Source organism: Mycteria americana, chromosome 1 (genome assembly GCF_035582795.1).
Source record: "Mycteria americana isolate JAX WOST 10 ecotype Jacksonville Zoo and Gardens chromosome 1, USCA_MyAme_1.0, whole genome shotgun sequence".
Classification (NCBI taxonomy): Eukaryota; Metazoa; Chordata; class Aves; order Ciconiiformes; family Ciconiidae; genus Mycteria; species Mycteria americana.
The window spans coordinates 162,206,240-162,223,694 of NC_134365.1; the positions used below are offsets into that span (position 1 = coordinate 162,206,240).

At 41.5% G+C, this 17,455-nt stretch overlaps 1 protein-coding gene across 7 annotated transcripts in view; it reads left to right on the plus strand.

The window, feature by feature from the left end:
• Window positions 1–520: 520 nt before the first annotated feature.
• Window positions 521–17,455, plus strand: part of TMTC4 (transmembrane O-mannosyltransferase targeting cadherins 4) — a 61,570-nt gene continuing 44,635 nt past the window's right edge. For 3 of the 7 annotated variants that reach the window (XM_075526303.1, XM_075526313.1, XM_075526331.1), the window contains exons 1-4: window positions 2,889–3,104; window positions 8,104–8,219; window positions 10,287–10,503; window positions 14,404–14,491. In XM_075526303.1, the coding sequence (XP_075382418.1) occupies window positions 2,943–3,104; window positions 8,104–8,219; window positions 10,287–10,503; window positions 14,404–14,491 (583 nt within the window). In that variant the 5' untranslated portion in view covers window positions 2,889–2,942. Of the gene's footprint in view, window positions 615–1,076; window positions 1,210–2,873; window positions 3,105–8,103; window positions 8,220–10,286; window positions 10,504–14,403; window positions 14,492–17,455 lie in introns of those variants that run through there. The other 4 variants (XM_075526340.1, XM_075526360.1, XM_075526351.1 and 1 more) reach the window with 3 other exon arrangements.

The window sequence follows — 17,455 nt, forward strand, 5'->3', positions numbered from 1 at the left end:
GCCAGCTTCCCGGGGCCAGGCGAGCCCCCCGCGCTGGAAAGCCTCCCGCACGCCCCGGCTCACCGGCTGGTAACGGTCACGCTAACGGTCGCGGCGGCGCGCGAGGCAGGGCGAGCCCGCTCGAGCCACCCGCCGCGGCCAGCCAGGTGCGCGGGACAACGACAACCACGCAGGGGCAGGGGCAGCACTGGCGGGCGGGCGGGCGGCGCGCTCTTGGAACGCGGCGCAGGCGGCGGGCAGCGCCCGCGGGCCGCCCCCAGGTGAGGCCGCCCGGCTCCCGCCTTTGTGCGTGGCGGAGGGGTGCGGAGCTCGGGGCGGAGGGGGACGGCTCGCACCGGCCCCGCTGCCACCGCGAGTGACCTCCCCGCTCCGCTTCCTCGGCCCGGCCTGCCGCGCGTCACCGCCGCCGCCGCCAATGGGCGCGCGGAGCTGCCCCGGGGGGGCGGGGAGAAGGAGGGGTGGGGCGGCGAGGCAGCCAATGGGCTCCGAGGATGTTTCCCGGGGGCGAAGCCGCCGCGGCCCCTCCCCCGCCGGCCGCTCCGGCTGGGGGCTGGCCGGGCGGGAGAGTTTCGCAGCCGGGTGGGAGATGCCGCGCGGGCTCCTTCTCCTCGCAGGTACCGCCGTGCGGGGCCCCCCGGCGCGGGGCTGCCACGGGCGCAGGGGGGGGACTTGCCCGTACCCCGCTCGCTGGCAGGAGTGCTGGCGGAACTGGCCCGGACTGCGCGGGGGGGCGGGGGCGGCGGGGGGGGCTGAGGGCCGGGGCGGGACACCCCCCTCGGCGGGGCCGCCGCCGCCGCTAGGACAAAAGGGGAGCGGCGAGTGGGGCAGGGCCGCCGCGAAACTCCCGGCGGGGCTCGCCCGCCCGCCCCGCAGCCTCGCCCCTGCCTGCCTGCCTGCCTGCCCGCCCGCCGCTGCCTTCCCGGGCGGGCTCTTTCCCCGGGACCGCCCGCCGGGCGCTCGGGACGCCCTCAAGTTTGCGGGTCTCCGCCCACGGCCGTTGTGACCGTGGGTGCGAGCCTCCCCACGGTGCCGGCTCTCTCCGGGGGGGACGCGGCGCCGGAGCCGTGCCCCCCGCCCCCCGCCGCGGGGGTGTCCGCGGTGGGTCGGTGCCGGGCGGTGGGGAGGTGCTCGGAGGGGCGTGCGCGGCGGCGGGAGGTCGCGGTCCCTCGTGGGTGCTGAGACCGGCCGGGCGGTTAACGCGTTGCCCTGGTAAGGGAGCCCCCACGGACCGGCCTCCTCTTCTGGACCGCGGGGCGAGGACTGGCGGCAGATGCACGTCAGATAAATAAATAGAACAAGCATAATGGGGGAAACTTTCAGGGCAAAATGAATTTTGAGTGGATTAAATATTTTAATTGAGTAGTGGGCGTTGATGCTGTGTCTGTGCTGTTGCGAGCAATGCAATACGCTTCCCTCTGATTAACAGCCTTGCTTTTAGTCTTTGTTTTCATCAAAGTAAGAGCACGAGGGTGAATTACTTTGAGAAAAGGTTTTGCTCTTAAAGTGGCTGGTCTGCTTTGCTCTGCTAAGGACCTCCATTCTCTCTTAGGTTGCACAGCTCCATGTTACTTACTGACGTTATCTGAATTTTGGGAGCACTGCTATATAGACCCCAAAGCGAGAAGGGGCACTGGTGTGACAGGGAGTATCGCCTGTCAGCGTGCATGTGTGGTTACAGAGATTGGGAATACGTGGAGACTGGAATTTAGCGTTGCAAACAGAAAGCTATAAAGCAATTGCCTTAGCAGCTCTAATGGTCAAGTCTGTTCAAGAAGCCAAATGACTAGAGCTTTTCCTAGGTTGTATGGAGACATTAAATGCAGTGTTTTCAGGGGTGCAACAGTTGATTTAAAAAGCCAATAAATAAGAAGAAAGTGTGAAGCTGGCCTGCTATATGTGCCTATCATTCTTCGGGCTTACAAATAAAAACTTTGTATTCTGCCCTGCTTTTACTGTAGTTTTCCATTCGTAACCTCCTCCCCCTGCCATTTATAGCAGCACTTGATAATAAAACCACTCACAATACTGTCGGAGCACCAGAGAAGCAGAGGCAGAATAGCTGTCCAGGCGGAGGGCTGGCTTTGGAGCATCAGAAGAGACCCTTCCAAGTAAAGACAGCTCATGGGTAAACCTCCAGCCTTAGTACCTCCACACTGATATATCACTCGGTGCTGTTGGATTGCATGGTCTTTTTCATCTACCTCAACAACCTCATAAGCCCATAAATACAGCAGCAGAATTTAGCCTATACTGCACTTGCGGCGTGCAGAGTGATCTAGTGAACGCTACTTTGGTCTTAATTGTATGCGTCTTGTTGTCTCATTGTTTGAATTGTTGAGATTTAGGGCCTAGTCCATTAACTGCGCTCTGTATACGCCTGCCTGTGATGTTTGCATGAATTCCCTGTATGGCCTATGTGTAAGACTAGGTCCTTTAACTCAATTAACAGAAGAGAGTTGAGCTCTTTTTGCAATTGATGATGTTTGTTTTTCACACTCAGAAGGACATGATAGTGCTTATCATTCTCTCAAGAACTTTATAAATGCTCCACAGTCCCTGTGATGCCACTGTTTGTTATACTTGCAAAGAACAGTAAGAAACAGAAAAACAGTGATTTGGCACAATTACCTGTGCCAAAGCTTTAACTTAGAATCTAAGAATTTCTTGGCTTTATCTCTGTGCTCTGACAATGAGAAATGATGCCTTTCTTCCACATTTGATGTACAAAATTATGTTTAGATATGTTCCAGTAATTACAAAACGTACAGAGAGAAAAAACATTAGGTTGTATGAGACTTCATTCTCCTCTCCCAACCCAACACTCCATTTTTACATTCTTCTTTAGTGAAATGCAACTGTAACTGTGCATTTGTATGTATTTCTTTCAGATTTGCAACCAGCATAATGCTGAAGCTCCCAACTTGGAACAAGCATTTTACAGAATGGCACAAACAGAACCTAATCTGGACCATGACGTATCATGGTTCCTCCTTCCATCATACTGGGCTAAAATGGTTGTGGCATTTATTTCCTTCCTCTGTTTTGCTAACAGCTATGATGGAGATTTTGTCTTTGATGATTCTGAAGCCATCATCAATAATAAGGTTTGTCTCTCTTCCTTCCCCCCACGCCCTTTGACATAAATGGTCATAGGAAAAGAAATAATGACAACAGTTGATCTAAGTAGGCCCAAAATATTCATCTGAGTAAAGAGCTTCCTTCTGATATTCCTTTTTTTGAACTTCATTTTTCTGGTTTGTTTTATTGGTTTTTTTTAAAGTAAGCCTTATTTAAGGTTGACAAACAAGCCATGCAGGAGGGCTCTACCAAAAAGCTAGAAGAGTAAGTATGCTTAACAAAATCTTATTCCTAAAGCTATTTGAATAACATGACTTGGGTTATAATGCATAAACAAAAGAGTGAACAATTTAAACAGCTTTTTTTTTTTCCCCTCAGAATGTGTCCCCTTTCGTTCTTTTGCAAGTGAGATGCTCTGCTTAACAAGTGTTGATATCTGGTCAAGGGGAAGGGATCTCTTTTTGCCATACCAAATGGACTTCGTCTGTTTGTCGTCTAAGAAACCATTATATAGGGTTGCAGCAAATTTGGATGTGATGTTTAGTAACCCTTATTCACAGGGTACCTGTACATCAAGACTGCATATAGATCTAATTTTATGCTCATTTCTAAGTCAGTGAGAGCATGCAGTAGAGTCTTTTCTAATACCCGTTGATGTTAACAGGAGATTTTTTCATTATCTTCTCAGAGTGACAGATGAGTAAGCCCAATGAATAAACCTACTGTGGTTGCAAGATACATAATGCATCACTAAGCGATTGTAGGGTGCAGGGGTTGTCCAGCTGTGGTTTATACCATAAAATGTTACAGGAGCAAGGAAAGCTTCCTCTTCCTATGCTCCTTCCCCACTTAAAGTTCCTGTGACAACAATATTTTGTTGAAATAGAGGCAGAATATTCTTGTGCTCTATTTTAAAACTGTTCATACATGCCATGAACAATCCTTGAAATGCTTAGAAATTAACATGTGACTCGAACAAACCTCTAGCTGAGATTCTTTTGACTTTCACTCTGAGGAGTTGAGCGTCTTCAATTGCTGAGACAGTTCATCGAATCCCATGTAGCAGTTAGTGAGCCTGTGCTCATGGGTGGGTCTTGGTGTTACAGCTCTTACGCTGTTCTGGAAGGTACTTGTTAAATGTTTAGAAAGAAAAGCACAGGGTAAAAAGAACTGCCCTCATCTGTTGGTTCTGTTTTCCTGAAGCTATGGGATTACAAGGAGGATAAGCTGGAGACTCATACCGGTAGAAGAACACAATTCACTTTTTTTTTTTTGCCTTGCACAAGATTTAGAGGCAACTTATCGCAATGGGCCTTTTAGAATCCCACAGAATTACTGTTTCCTTAGACAAATTTATATTTTGCTTGTGTAAGTCATCATACCTTGAGTTATAAATGTATGGGGGAAAAATACATCTGCCAAATTGGAAATAAATCTCAAAGCTTCTAAGACAATATTAGCGACAAATTAAGAACCTACAGTGATTTTTTTTTTATTATTTTTTTAGGAAGCATTGTATTTTAAATTACGCAGCTCCTGGCAATGTTTCATTCAGCAAAGTTTTATTTGGGGCACAATTATAATATTTTAATTTCCTGAAAGAATGAACAAAAGACTGATGTTGAAACAAGGCAGGTTGTTTTGTTCATGTGCAGTTTCTACACTTGTAATCTTTCTCTATTTCTTTCAGTCTTTACTTTCAAAATGTTTCAATTTATCTATGCAACGCAACAACCTGCACCAGGATTATAGCTGTTGGCAATGCTGAGAAATTCAACCAACTGCTTAAATAGATTAATTCATACCTAGTCTGTATGTTTTAAAAACTGTGCGGCTTATTCTATTTTTCACACCAAAATCCTCTATTATTCCCTAGAAATTCAATGAGATTTTTGTGACAGTATCATTTTAACACAGGGGTCATATGAATATATGGAAATATAAAATCCACAAGAAAAATGCGGAGACAATGAGTTTACCAGTTTAACAGGCAGGGAGAGCATCTAGCAAAGGAACAGTTTATTAAACAAAGTATAGCATATTTTATTCCTGTTCAACAGGAGAGATAGCAGGTGAAGTAGTTTTGTAGATTTACTGAGCCTCACTATCCCAGTATTTTCTTGGGTACCACACAAGACCTTTTTGTTAATTTACTACCTACCACCACCACCCTAATCTTTCAATTATTTTTTTTTTTTTAGCGAAAGATACACTGTTAGTTGACCTCATGCCTACCATATCATGGAACATTCTGTTGTTAGATTTTATTGGGGTTCAAGGCTGTTTTCCAGATGCTTTCTTGTCATTTTAAGCAGCATTTTAACTGGTACACAACAGTGACTTTTGTCTTTATTTATTTACTAGCTTGGCAAAACAAACAGTTGGATTAGGAGGAGCTTCAGACACAATGTGTCATTTCCATAAGCCTTTATATAGGAAAACTGACCTTTCTTCACGTATTGAACTCTGTCTGTAAGCTGCTGCTAATCAACTATTTGGAGATTCTTTGATACCTACTTTCAGCTCTTAAAGAGAAAATCATACGTAACTTTTAAACAGCTGTGTGTCTTAGAGCAAACCATTCCTATTTTAGGGTAAATCAACTGAGTGGGAAAATTAATGTAAGAAACTTTTTCTCACAGGACTTGGATACAAGAGCAAGACACATGACTGAAGATTTTTAGGTCATATGGAAGTGTAGTCTAATCACTAAGTAATTCCATGTATTCAGCTTTTCCTGCATTCTTCCTATGGAAGACAAAAGAAGACTGATTCTAGCGGAAAGGGAAATCTAGCCTTGCACATTTCAAATATATTTCTCATCTCAAGTTATTGAAGACCATCTGGGACACAGAAGGCATACTTTTAAAATTTTAATACTAAAAAAATGTCTCTCTTTCATAGTCCTTTTCTTCGGCAAATGTACATAAGCAGCAGTGCTGTTGGTTGGAAAAACAGTCTGCGGGCCACAGTGCCCACTAACAGCTGTCCACTGCAGAGTATAAAGACTTCAGTAGGCATTGGTGTACAACCCAGTCCCAACTTGCCCCTGGAAAAGCAGGCCATATTGATGGAGTGCACTCCTGCTCTGGGAGTCAAATTATGACCTTTAGGATTTGTGCATACCAGTGAGGAATGGAACAGGAATTTAGGTGCCTAAGGCCAAAATTGCAGTCCTGGGAGAAGAAAGAAATTTGTAGCTCTTGTTTGGCAGTAGAAACGTCTGTGAGAGAATGAAGAAACTTTGCACCTTGATCGTTCTTAAGCCCAATAAGATCCCCTGTGAGTCTTGATTTCTTAAGATTTTCCCTGAGAACGCCTTAATTCACAGCTGCAATATAGGACTTTTCAAAGACTACAGGGTTAGCCCTGCTCTCTTTTCTGCATATTGATTCGTAACCTATTAGAGAATTCCTCACTTCATTTGACAGTGTGCTAGGATTTTTAGCCTACTTCCCCTTCCTAATTTTTTTTTTTAACCGGTTGTCTAATACTGGCCAAACTTGATCAAGTGATAGAAATAAATCTTTTCCTGGATTTTTTTTATTTTTGGATGGATGAAAGTCAGAATGTGTTCAGAGAGAAGCAAGAAAAATTGACTTATTTTAAGTTCAGTTTAGCAGCAGCGAGTCAGCGTGGCCCAGACATTTGGCTGTACCTTGGGACTAGCAGTGGTATGTGTTCTCTCTTGCTTTGTTGGCAGGCCACAAATGCTAGCTAAGGATGAGATGGAAGGTACTGGAGACCACAGGAGGTGCTCAAGATACTGTAGAAGCAAGTGAGATGGTAGCAGCATTTGAGAGGAACTGGAGTTAGTGAACCAAGGATATTGTAATGTGGGAATCTTGTAAGTAGATGGAGATGGAGGGGGAATAAGACATAGGACACCAGGCTTTGTGAGACCTTCAGGGGTTTAGCAACCCAGTTTATCTGCTTACTTGTGTTTGTATTGGCTTGTTGATCTGCTTTGGTCTCCCGAAAAATTTCAGGGGAGAAGGTGGGGGTAGAGTAACTTGTGGTTGATTGCAGGTGTCATACAACAGCTATTAATTTGCTAGTACAATTTTGTTCTTAGGTTCTGTCTTAAGTGTATTTAACCTGCACGTTTGCCATAGCATAAATTGCTATTTATTTGCCCCAAGGAAGCAGGAGAAGAGGGGCAAGTAGGAGATGAATATGTTAGTTTGAGCTTCCCAGCTTGTCCTCACACAAGACTGAGGCAGATGCCACCAAGGTCCTTATTTTTTCCTCTCCAAAGTGTATGTTTTCCATTCAGTAGTCTAGGTTAGGTTATTTGGATTTTTTCATTATCAGCATGGCTTTAAGATAAAAGGAAAGAGTACATTTTTCCTTTGCAGTGTTTTTTTAATAGTCCCCTACCCCACCCCAAATTAAAATAGTTCATTACTTTTCTGTCTTCTGCTATTAATCTTTTAGAGCAGTATATAGAGATTTTGATTCTTGGTTTCATGTACTAAGAATTAAAAAAAAAAAGCGCTATTTGAATAGTGTCCTGTGCCAAGTAAGGCTTCAAAAAGAGCTAATTGTTGTTTTCTGTCTTTAGTGTCCTTGCTTTCATGCTTTCATTAGTAGTTGTGCTACTGACACTGGTAGAAAAATAGCTATTTGCAGCAGTTTGTAGTTGGCCTCCTTCGCAAGATAACCTAGACCTAAAATCAAAGGCTTTTTACAAAACTATAAGGTAAAGGGGTTTTTTATGTGTTTCATATCTCAGCTACTGACCAGTTTATCAACTGATATGAATACTCATAGCTCTACTAAATTTCATGTAGTTATGCCTACTTACAGAATCCAAGCGTCTTGGCCTTTATGATGACAGGCATCCAAGATGTGACCTTCATTGCAAACCTGGGTACCTTGTCAAATGTCAGTAGTGAGCCAACAAAACACCTGCTATGTCCGTGTTAGCATGAGCTTGTATGAATTAGAACTTGTTTGTGTTTTAGCTGCTTTGAACAAAACAGAAGTGTTAAGAATCTGGTAATTTATGACATTTCCTTTCAGGACCTCAGGGCAGAAACCCCACTTGGTGACCTGTGGCATCATGACTTTTGGGGGAGCAAACTCAGCAGCAATACCAGTCATAAGTCATATCGACCACTAACTGTCCTAACTTTCAGGTGAGACTTGTCTTTTTGCTCAAGGTCTGAATTTTTTTTAACATATATTGGCTCAGTTGATTATAGGGAGGAGGCAACAGAAAAGGAGAGACACAAAGTATCTGGAGGGTAGTTGGATACCTTTCCTGAATATGACTTTCCTGTTCACTACCTTAATCTCAAATTGATTTTTAATTTTCAGATTGTTTATTTCCCAAAGTATACGTTATTTTGACATTCTGTATTTCAATGTACCTTTCAGAGATTGTATCTTATGCTCTTACATACCTTGGTACTAGGGGCAGTATGGTTCAGTATGTAGGTCACATCATCAGAGAACTAGGAGGTGTACATTCCCTTCACTTAGCCATGGTGCCACTTATACTGCTATTGTAGTTTCTGTTCTCTGCTTTCCTGGTGACCTGTCAAATGATTTTTTATAAATAGCATCAATCTACTGTGGCCTTTTGCCACTAGGTCACTGAATAGTCTTCCCACGTCTTCCCCCCCGATATTATAACTTCAAGTGAGCGTTTGTGTGAGAATCCTACTCAGAGATGTCTGCCTGTATATATTACTCGCTGGTTTTCTCAAATAACTAAAGGTTTATGACGATTACTTCTGTAGATGCTTAGCTCATGTTTTTTACACAAAGATTTGAGCAAGCAATAGACCATGTAGTAATGCAGAGAATCTCTGAGGACTCAGTCTTAAGCTTCTTTATTTTCCCCATGCAACTCAGTGTTGTGGATGGGGACCTGGCACTGGTTCTGGACTTGTGTCCAATCTAAGCCAGGGACTAAGTGATTGTGGAAGAATTACTCCAACTCTTAGTCCTCATATTCAAGCAAAAACTTTGACTTGAATGCAGTGTTAGTGTTTTAAGTACTTAGCACTGTGGGTTTCACTGTCTGTTGGGGTTTCTTCACATTTTTGTCAAGGAAAATATGCAACTGAATAGAATATGTCAGAGTCTTAAACCTATTAAAGCTTTCAGCGCATTACACAGCACATGCTTTCCTTTTCAAGGTCTCTGTGGTATATTCCACCTCTAGTAACATCCTGGTTAGTTTAAAGAGCGAACTGGGATACAGTCATTACTGTATCTGAAAATATAGATGAGCATGTGAAGATGATCCATAAAATGCTATTTTCACAAGTAAGAAGTTGGTTTTCTTAATTTCCCTAAGCTCCGACTTTTATGTGTATCACATTTATAATAGGTTAGGCATTTTTAATATATTTCACTTCAGCCAGGTACAGGCTGACCAAATGAACTATATAAAATCCCCTATCCAAACTAAGTTTCTGTATATCTTGCCTACTGGTAAAAGTATATACAGATAATAACAAGATGTTTCTCCCTTTTCTTCTCCCTCTCCATTTTACCACAGAGTTCCTGTCCCGAATAGGGTTTTAGGCTGAATTTTCACTTACAATTCCTTCTGATTCTAATACTTGCATGAAACCTCTCTCTAGCCAATCTCACAAATTAGTTACTAAGATGTGCTGACTACTTGCTGGATTGATACTGGATTGTACCCAGATGGTTTCCACATCATCAGACCAAATGCTATGACGTTTTTCAGCTAGAATGTCAGTGGAAGTCGTAGTCTCAGGGTATATTAATTTCCTCACTCTGTGGATTTAATTAAAATTATTTCATCAGGTTGTTTTGGGACATAGTTTCTCTTAAGCCCAAGGGCTCCCAGTAGGCTGGGTTGTTTATCCATAGGACACTCCTGCGTTGCAACATTGAAGTTACATTGCTGACCAAAAGCCAGTTCTAAGTAGCCATAGGTATGATTAACCTAACAGCATTAACATTTGTCTTTGGAGAGGATAGATATTATGCTGAATATGGCACCCCATATGAATACCTTTGACTAAAGATCAGGACATTGTTTCTAGCCTCCTGTGGTGGCTAAGTGGTAATACCATGTGTGCTGGGGTTTGCAGGTATTTTTCAGCCTTTTTGTGTGTGTGTGTGTCTAATATGATCTTGCTATGGGCTTGTTCAGGTTTTCTGTTTGTGTATCTCAAACCATTGATGTAATTCCGAACCTCAATGTTTTTGTTTCTATATAGAATTAATTACCTTTTTGCTGGAGGCTTCTACCCAGTTGGTTTCCATGTCATCAATATAATACTGCATTGTACTATCTCAGTGTTGATGGTTGATGTGTTCTCGATTTTATTGGGTGGACTGCAATTCAGTAATAAAGGAAGAAGGCTAAACCTCGCTCCAAAGACATCTCTTCTAGCTGCTTTGCTGTTTGCTGTACATCCAGTGCACACCGAATGTGTAAGTACTGAATAATTAGCTCCAATGATTTATATCTTAGAAGTTCTTGACAATCTTGACTAATTAGTTTTGACATAGCCTTATAGTCTACACATTGCTTTTATATATCCTTAACACTTCTCTTGGAACACGTCTTATGAGAACAATCAAGTATTATGGTTAGTACGTCCAAAAGCTTGTAATTCCATAGGGCTGGACCTTATTAAGGAAGATAAATGAATTCATTTAAGTACAATGACTAAAGAAGGATAGCCCTAAACTACAGAGTTTCCCCAATTACTGGATTAAGAATTCATTACTGGAAACATTAGCTCATGAGCAGCCAAGAAGAACAGAAGATAAACTGAGTGCAAACACATAACCACTTTTCATTTCCATTTGCTTTGATTAAAAAAAAAAAAAGGAGATAGAAGATTGGAGTAGGGGCATTATGTGAACTCTGTATGTGACTGTATTAGAATACTGCATCCAGTTTTGAATCCATATTGCAAGGAGGACACTGGGGAAAAATGGAGACAGCTCAGAAGAGCCATGGAAATGATTAAAGGACTGGAAATCATCCCGTGTCATGAGAGATCGAACTCCATGGGTTTATATTTTTAATATGGAGAAGATTAAAGGATATATAATTTTTTTTTTATCACAGTCTGTAATTATGTAAATGGGGAACACAAATTTGGTAGTAGTGGGCCCTTTAATAGTGCAGACAAAAGCGTAACAGTGGCTGGAAGTTGAAGCTGTAAAGATGCAGAATAGAAACATGGCACATGCATAGCAACCAATTAAAATACCTGAACAAAGATCAAAGTCCTTGTGTGGAAATTCTAGTGAAGAGGAGATAGGTTTCTTAAAAAGCTCTTTTGCACTCCTAGCTAAGAAAATCTTACGGCTTTATGCCAGTGGGCTTGCTGGATGTGGTCCCTGATTGCTTGATCTTGTAATAATGAATAAATGAAATATAAAATAATCACAATGCAGGAATAATATTTTTTTTAAAGCTTGGAAGGACTGAGCTACTGAAAAAGTACTAACTTTAACTTTGATCTTTGTGCTAGTAATGAACACTGAATCCTCAGTGCATCTTATTCTATTTATGCGGCACTGATTTTTCATTTATTCACAATATGCCATGGTTTTGGCTTTTTTTCATTTGCTTTGCACATGATTGATGGGGAAGAGGTTATGGAAAGCTATGCCTCTCAGCTGACTGGGGACCCTGCATGTGTTGGAAACCTAGAGATGGTGCAAAGTTATGTATTAGCAATTTGGCACATTATTTGGCAGTGTGGCTAAAACACCCTGCCAGTCATTCTCTGGTGTTTGCTTCCTTCAGAATAGCTTCTTAGTGAGAGGACATTGTGCTAGTGTCAGAAGGGCCGCTGGTATTTGTTCTCCAAAACCAGTTCTAGATGTCAAAGTGAAGTAAAACAAGTCTTCAGTGCTTTTGATGTTCTGACATGTAAAGAGAAATCTCATTTGAGTCTTAATTTTGTAGTAGGCTTACTATTGACTCCTTTATCAATATCCATAATTTTATTCTTCATTCCATTTGACTCTAAAAATATATTTAAATCAGTAGGCAAATGTTAATAAAAGACCTTGGTCATGTCAAATAAATTACAAGTGATGCAGTCTGCTTGCATATGTGAGGTTTGAAGACTTGCGTATGCTTTGGGCAAACATTGGAAGAAGAGGAAGAAAGTAGCGTGCTTACATACCGTGTCTCTTCTAAGATCCAGGAGTAAAAAAAGGCCTCTAACCATTTACACAGTGAATAATAAATCTTGCTGCACTGAAGCAGTCATGATACTGCTATGGTTCTAGCATGACTGTGTGTCAGGCAGCATCTTCTCAAAAAGCATTCCTCATGATTTTAAAGCTGTGAGTTTTAAGTATCATGACATCTTGGTTTTGAAATGAGATGACATATTTTGACATAAAATTGAAGAATCTGTCTGTTTGCTGCTTTGGATTTTGGTATATACAGCACAAAACAAACTGTCATGTAAAACAGATCTTGAAAAGTTTAATGCTTTCAGTACCTATGTAAGAAAAACATCTGTCACTATCATTTTTCTACCTACAAGTGAACACTCTTGTGGTGTAGTTCTCTCTCCTAAAAAATGCTTATTCTTTGTAACGCTTGAGTGATGAAATACTAAATGAAACACAGACATAAGAATATACCTGACACTAATTAAAAACTGTATTTTTTTTTAATTTACCTTGTTACCAGAGACTATGGGCCTGATCCTGCATTTGAGATAACATCGTACTGTTGGAGTCATCTGAGGCCATATATGTGTTATTAACCCCTTAATCTCTTTGTTGTAACAAATTGGCATTTATTTTCAAAATTGTCTCAGTTCACCTTTACTTTTATCTCATTAGCTGAGAGCAGCTCCTGAAACAGAATGACACTTCATTATTTTCACCTTTCAAAGCACTCCACAGCTACTGAGTTAATTCTCATAATTCCTCTGTAAGGCAAAAAAAGAAGCAGGCAAGATAGGTGCATGGCTTTGGATAAATCAGTAAGTTTTTCTGAACTGAATTTAGGAGTCCAACAGTTTCTCCTTTTACGGTGCCCAAGTGAAGCTGAGGGTAAAGTGGGAAAGAGTGTCTTCATGGATTCAGTCCTACGCTCATGCCTCTACACTTCTTTTTCTCTCTGATGTTATTTGGAACTAGTTGTTCCATCATGTCAGACTGACACAAAAAAAAAAAGCCTTTTTTCTAAGAGAGGGTTAACAGGTGCCTTTAAATAAAATGAAGATACAATTTATCTTTTTACTCTCCTCTTTCTGTTCCACTCACAAAATGGGACAACTGGTGTACTACACAAGAACCAAAGTTTCTGCTTTTGTCCCTGAACCATCACCTCAAGAAGTGGATTAAAAAACCCAAACCTGTAACTGTTCTGCCCTGCTTCAGAAAGGCCTCTGTGTACATATTCTCCTGGAAACATGGAACCCACCACTCCAGGAAGCAGAGCAAGACTGAAAATAAAGGGGTGTTTCCATGATCTTTGCTGTGTATGTTCTAGTGAGGTCCCAACATCAGGGCCTGTACAGTGCCCTGCCACCCCTGTGTCATGATTTCCACAATAAATTCATGGTGTATCCTGACATTTGTGTAGTTGAGGAATGAAGATCCAAGAATATGTCACGCTGTGTCTCAGCAAGTTATTTTAAACACAGTTTAAGGGCTTGAACCAAAGCTTCTTGATGGGTGTGAGAATGCTCTTGATTTAAATAGGTTGGCACAGATCAGGAGCAGAGAGGTCCCAGAATGCGTTTCTCATTCTCTTTTGCGTTAGTACAGCTTCTGTTACAAGATACAGTTGGAGGTAGCTTTAATGCAATCAATTAATATAACACAAAAAACTGCCAGAGGGGGGATTTTTTTTTCTGATTCTGCAGGCTGGAAGCTATTTGTCCATTCTGAGTGTTCAGACTGCAATTTGAAGGCTGGCTTGTCTTCTGAAAATGGACAGTCTTGATTTGCATTTCAGCAGAGCTGCCAATTTTGTTGGGATTCAGAATGTTTCCTAAGAGTTTTACTGAAAGGCAACCTGATCCAAAAAACAGATGGAATGGGGCAGAGTCTACATTTTCTTCAGCAAGGTCCTTCTTCGTTTGTTAAAACAGCAGTTTTTCATAAATGAACGCCAGATCATTTACTTAGTTGATACTAAGCAAAACCCAATCAAAATTAGGATGCGGCTTAGAAAACTGGGTATCACTAATCCAGTAAACCAGGTAAAAAAAAAAAAAAGTGATACAGCGATACTCTTTTATACAGTTCACTTTGTATACATGTGTGTAACTTTATCTCAGGTTTTTTAAGAATAAAATTTGGTAATCTGAAACTTTTTTCTTTTTTTTTTTTTTTTTTAAGGTTGCCGGGATTGTTGGCAGAGCAGACCTACTGTGTGCCCTCTTCTTTTTGTTGTCATTCCTTGGATACTGTAAAGCATTTAGAGAAAGTAAGCATTCTGTTTGCCCCTTTAATTTTATATTGTGTGTATTTTCTGCATTCATACATTTCAGTGAAGTATAGCAAAACTAAAACTGTCAGCTTGATGTGGTTTGAATTTGTTAATGTTTATACCCTCATAAAATATTAAAAAAAATCTGCTTTAGCAGGTATTTATTGTTAGAAGAGCTGGAAGGGTTGTGGTCCGTAATTCCCATTAAACACTAAGAATTTATTTTAAGAAAAGTCTGTTTCGTAATAGGCTTATTTGTTAAATGTTTTATTGTTTATAAGCATAAAGAAATATTTCAATAAGAATTTTAGAAAGAAATCAAACCTATAAATGTATATTCTTAAATATTTTAGTATACTTTATGCCATTATGTTGGGATGGCTTAAATGGAAATGAACTTTAGGAACCTTACTTGTATTTTTAATGAATTATAAAGAATTATTCATATGAGTAAGCCCTCTAAATTCCTGCAATATGCAAGTGCTGGCATATACATGATGAATATAGCGTTACTCATAGAGTTTTTGTAAGACAGCTGTATTTAACATGAGCAATGCCTTTGTAGATGTTTTTTCAAGTGAGCTTTTAGATCTGTTGTATTATTTGATCTGAATGCAAGTTGGCAGTTCAAATACAGTTGTGGAGAAATTGTCTTGGGGCTGTGTTAAATAAACATACAAGAATACATCAATTCATGATTATGAAAAACTACAGGACATGCAATCTGGTATCTGAATGTGTCCCACCACAGGAAATATGGGAGTCATTTGGTGAACCCATGAAGAGCTGTGTTGTGGAGAGCTTGTATAATATCTGTTCAATAGGCATGGCCTGTAATGTTTAACCAGAGATGACAGTGTATTACAGAGGTACCTGAGCTGGCTTTGAATGATCTAGCTTAACAGCATAGTCATGGATGGCATCATAGAGCTTAGTGTAGGCTGAGGGGGGTAAGTTAGTCCACAGTGAGCTCTAAGATGCTGTGAATAGGTCCTGCTAATTGAGTTTAGATTGTTTAGAACTATTTTGCATATTTCTACAGCTGATATCATAAGTTTAACTTAATCTTCGCCACTTCAAATGATACTTATGGTGATTACTGTTCACTTCTGATATTTTTTTTCTCCCCTTTGAGTAGGTTTCATTTCTTTCAGCTGAACTAGTAATTTCTTGATGAAAATTGGCCTTGGGATCTTGCTTGCTCATTTATTCTTTTCTCACTTATTTTACTGGCTATGATTGTGCTTTAATGTTTCTTCTGTTAGGGCCAGAGTAAATTGGACAGATCAAAATACTGGCTATGTGCTTTCCAGTTTGTTGGTACTGGTAGACCTATATGGCAGGGGTAATAATCTTTGCTGGAAGAACTCAAGAACAAAATTCTTAGGTTGACCATTGGAGACTTTTATATAGGACTCTGTAATGATTTTGTTATGGAGGGCATATCAGGAATGATTAAGAATGTGATGTGTACTCTGGTTAGGAATATTCTGAGTGCTTGTGCAACTTGCGAAGGCCAGTTTGATAGCTTTTGGAAGTCAGTGTCATTTAAATAGTATTCTTGTACTGAAATTCCTGTCATTGATGCAGAAGAAGGAAAATGTTGTGAAGGCAAGATACTAAGCAGCACTTAGTATTTTTTTATTGGACATTACATCATAATAGTGTCAGAGCTGTGACTCTTAAGCAGATTTGCCAAGGAAAACTACAGTTTGCCAGCATAGTTGTGCCTTTTGTCTTTCAGATCAGTTTTCAGTGTTTACTGTCACCTTCACTGCCTGCTTTTCCCTCAGCAACTTCTTAAAGATATTTAGAATTTCTTTGTACTCAGAAATTTGTATGCAAGTTACATACTTGAGTCTTTCCCAACAGTTTCCTCATTTTGGGTAGCTTGGTGACAGTGTCAGGTTCTTGCAGATCCTGTCTGGCATGTCCTAAATGAAAGACTGAAAAGTTATTTCCAGCACTGTGAAGAGCACTAATAAGTTCTTTAGCAGATCTTGCATGGAGCCTGAAGGGAGGAGCTCAAGCTTCAGAGTATTTATTTCCTCTGAACTTTACATGATTTGCTGCAGGCTGATGAACAATGTGCTAAAAACCAGACATTTCAGAGTCAAGGTTTCAGGTCAGAATGTTTCTGGTCTGAAAACTGATTTTGAAATGCCTGGCTGAGATTCATTGCTCATCCTGGATGTGTCTTGCTGTGAAAATCATTCATGTGTAAACAGAAAGGTGGGTGAGATAGAATAGAATAGTCTATTTCAGTTAGAAGGGACCTGCAGCAATCATCTAGTCCAACTGCCTGACCAATTCAGGACTGACCAAAAGTTAAAGCATGTTATTAAGGGCATTGTCCAAATGATGGGCTTGGGGCATCGGCCACCACTCTAGGAAGCCTGTTCCAGTGTTTGACCACCCTCTCGGTAAAGAAATGCTTCCTAATGTCCAGTCTAAGCCTCCCCGGTACAGCTTTGAACCATTCCCACGTGTCGTGCCACTGGATCCCAGGGAGAAGAGATCAGCACCTCCTTCTCTGTTTCCCCTCCTCAGGAAGCTGTAGAGAGCAATGAGGTCGCCCCTCAGACTCCTTTTCTCCAAACTAGACAAGCCTATGAGGTCCTCAGCCGCCCCTCATAGGACATTCCTTCCAGCCCTTTCACCAGCTTTGCTGCCCTCCTCTGGATGCATCCAAGGACCTCAATGTCCTTCTTAAATTGTGGGGCCCACAACTGCACACAGTATTCCAGGTGAGGCCGCACCAATGCTGAATACAGCGGGATAATCACCTCTCTTGATGGGCTGTTCATGCTGTGTTTGATGCACCCCAGGATGTGGTTTGCCCTCTTGGCTGCCAGGGCACACTGCTGACTCATATTGAGCCTGCTGTCCACTAGATCCCTTTCTGCAGGGCTGCTCTCCAGCCACTCCTCTCCCAATTTATACTTGTGCCTGGCATTACTC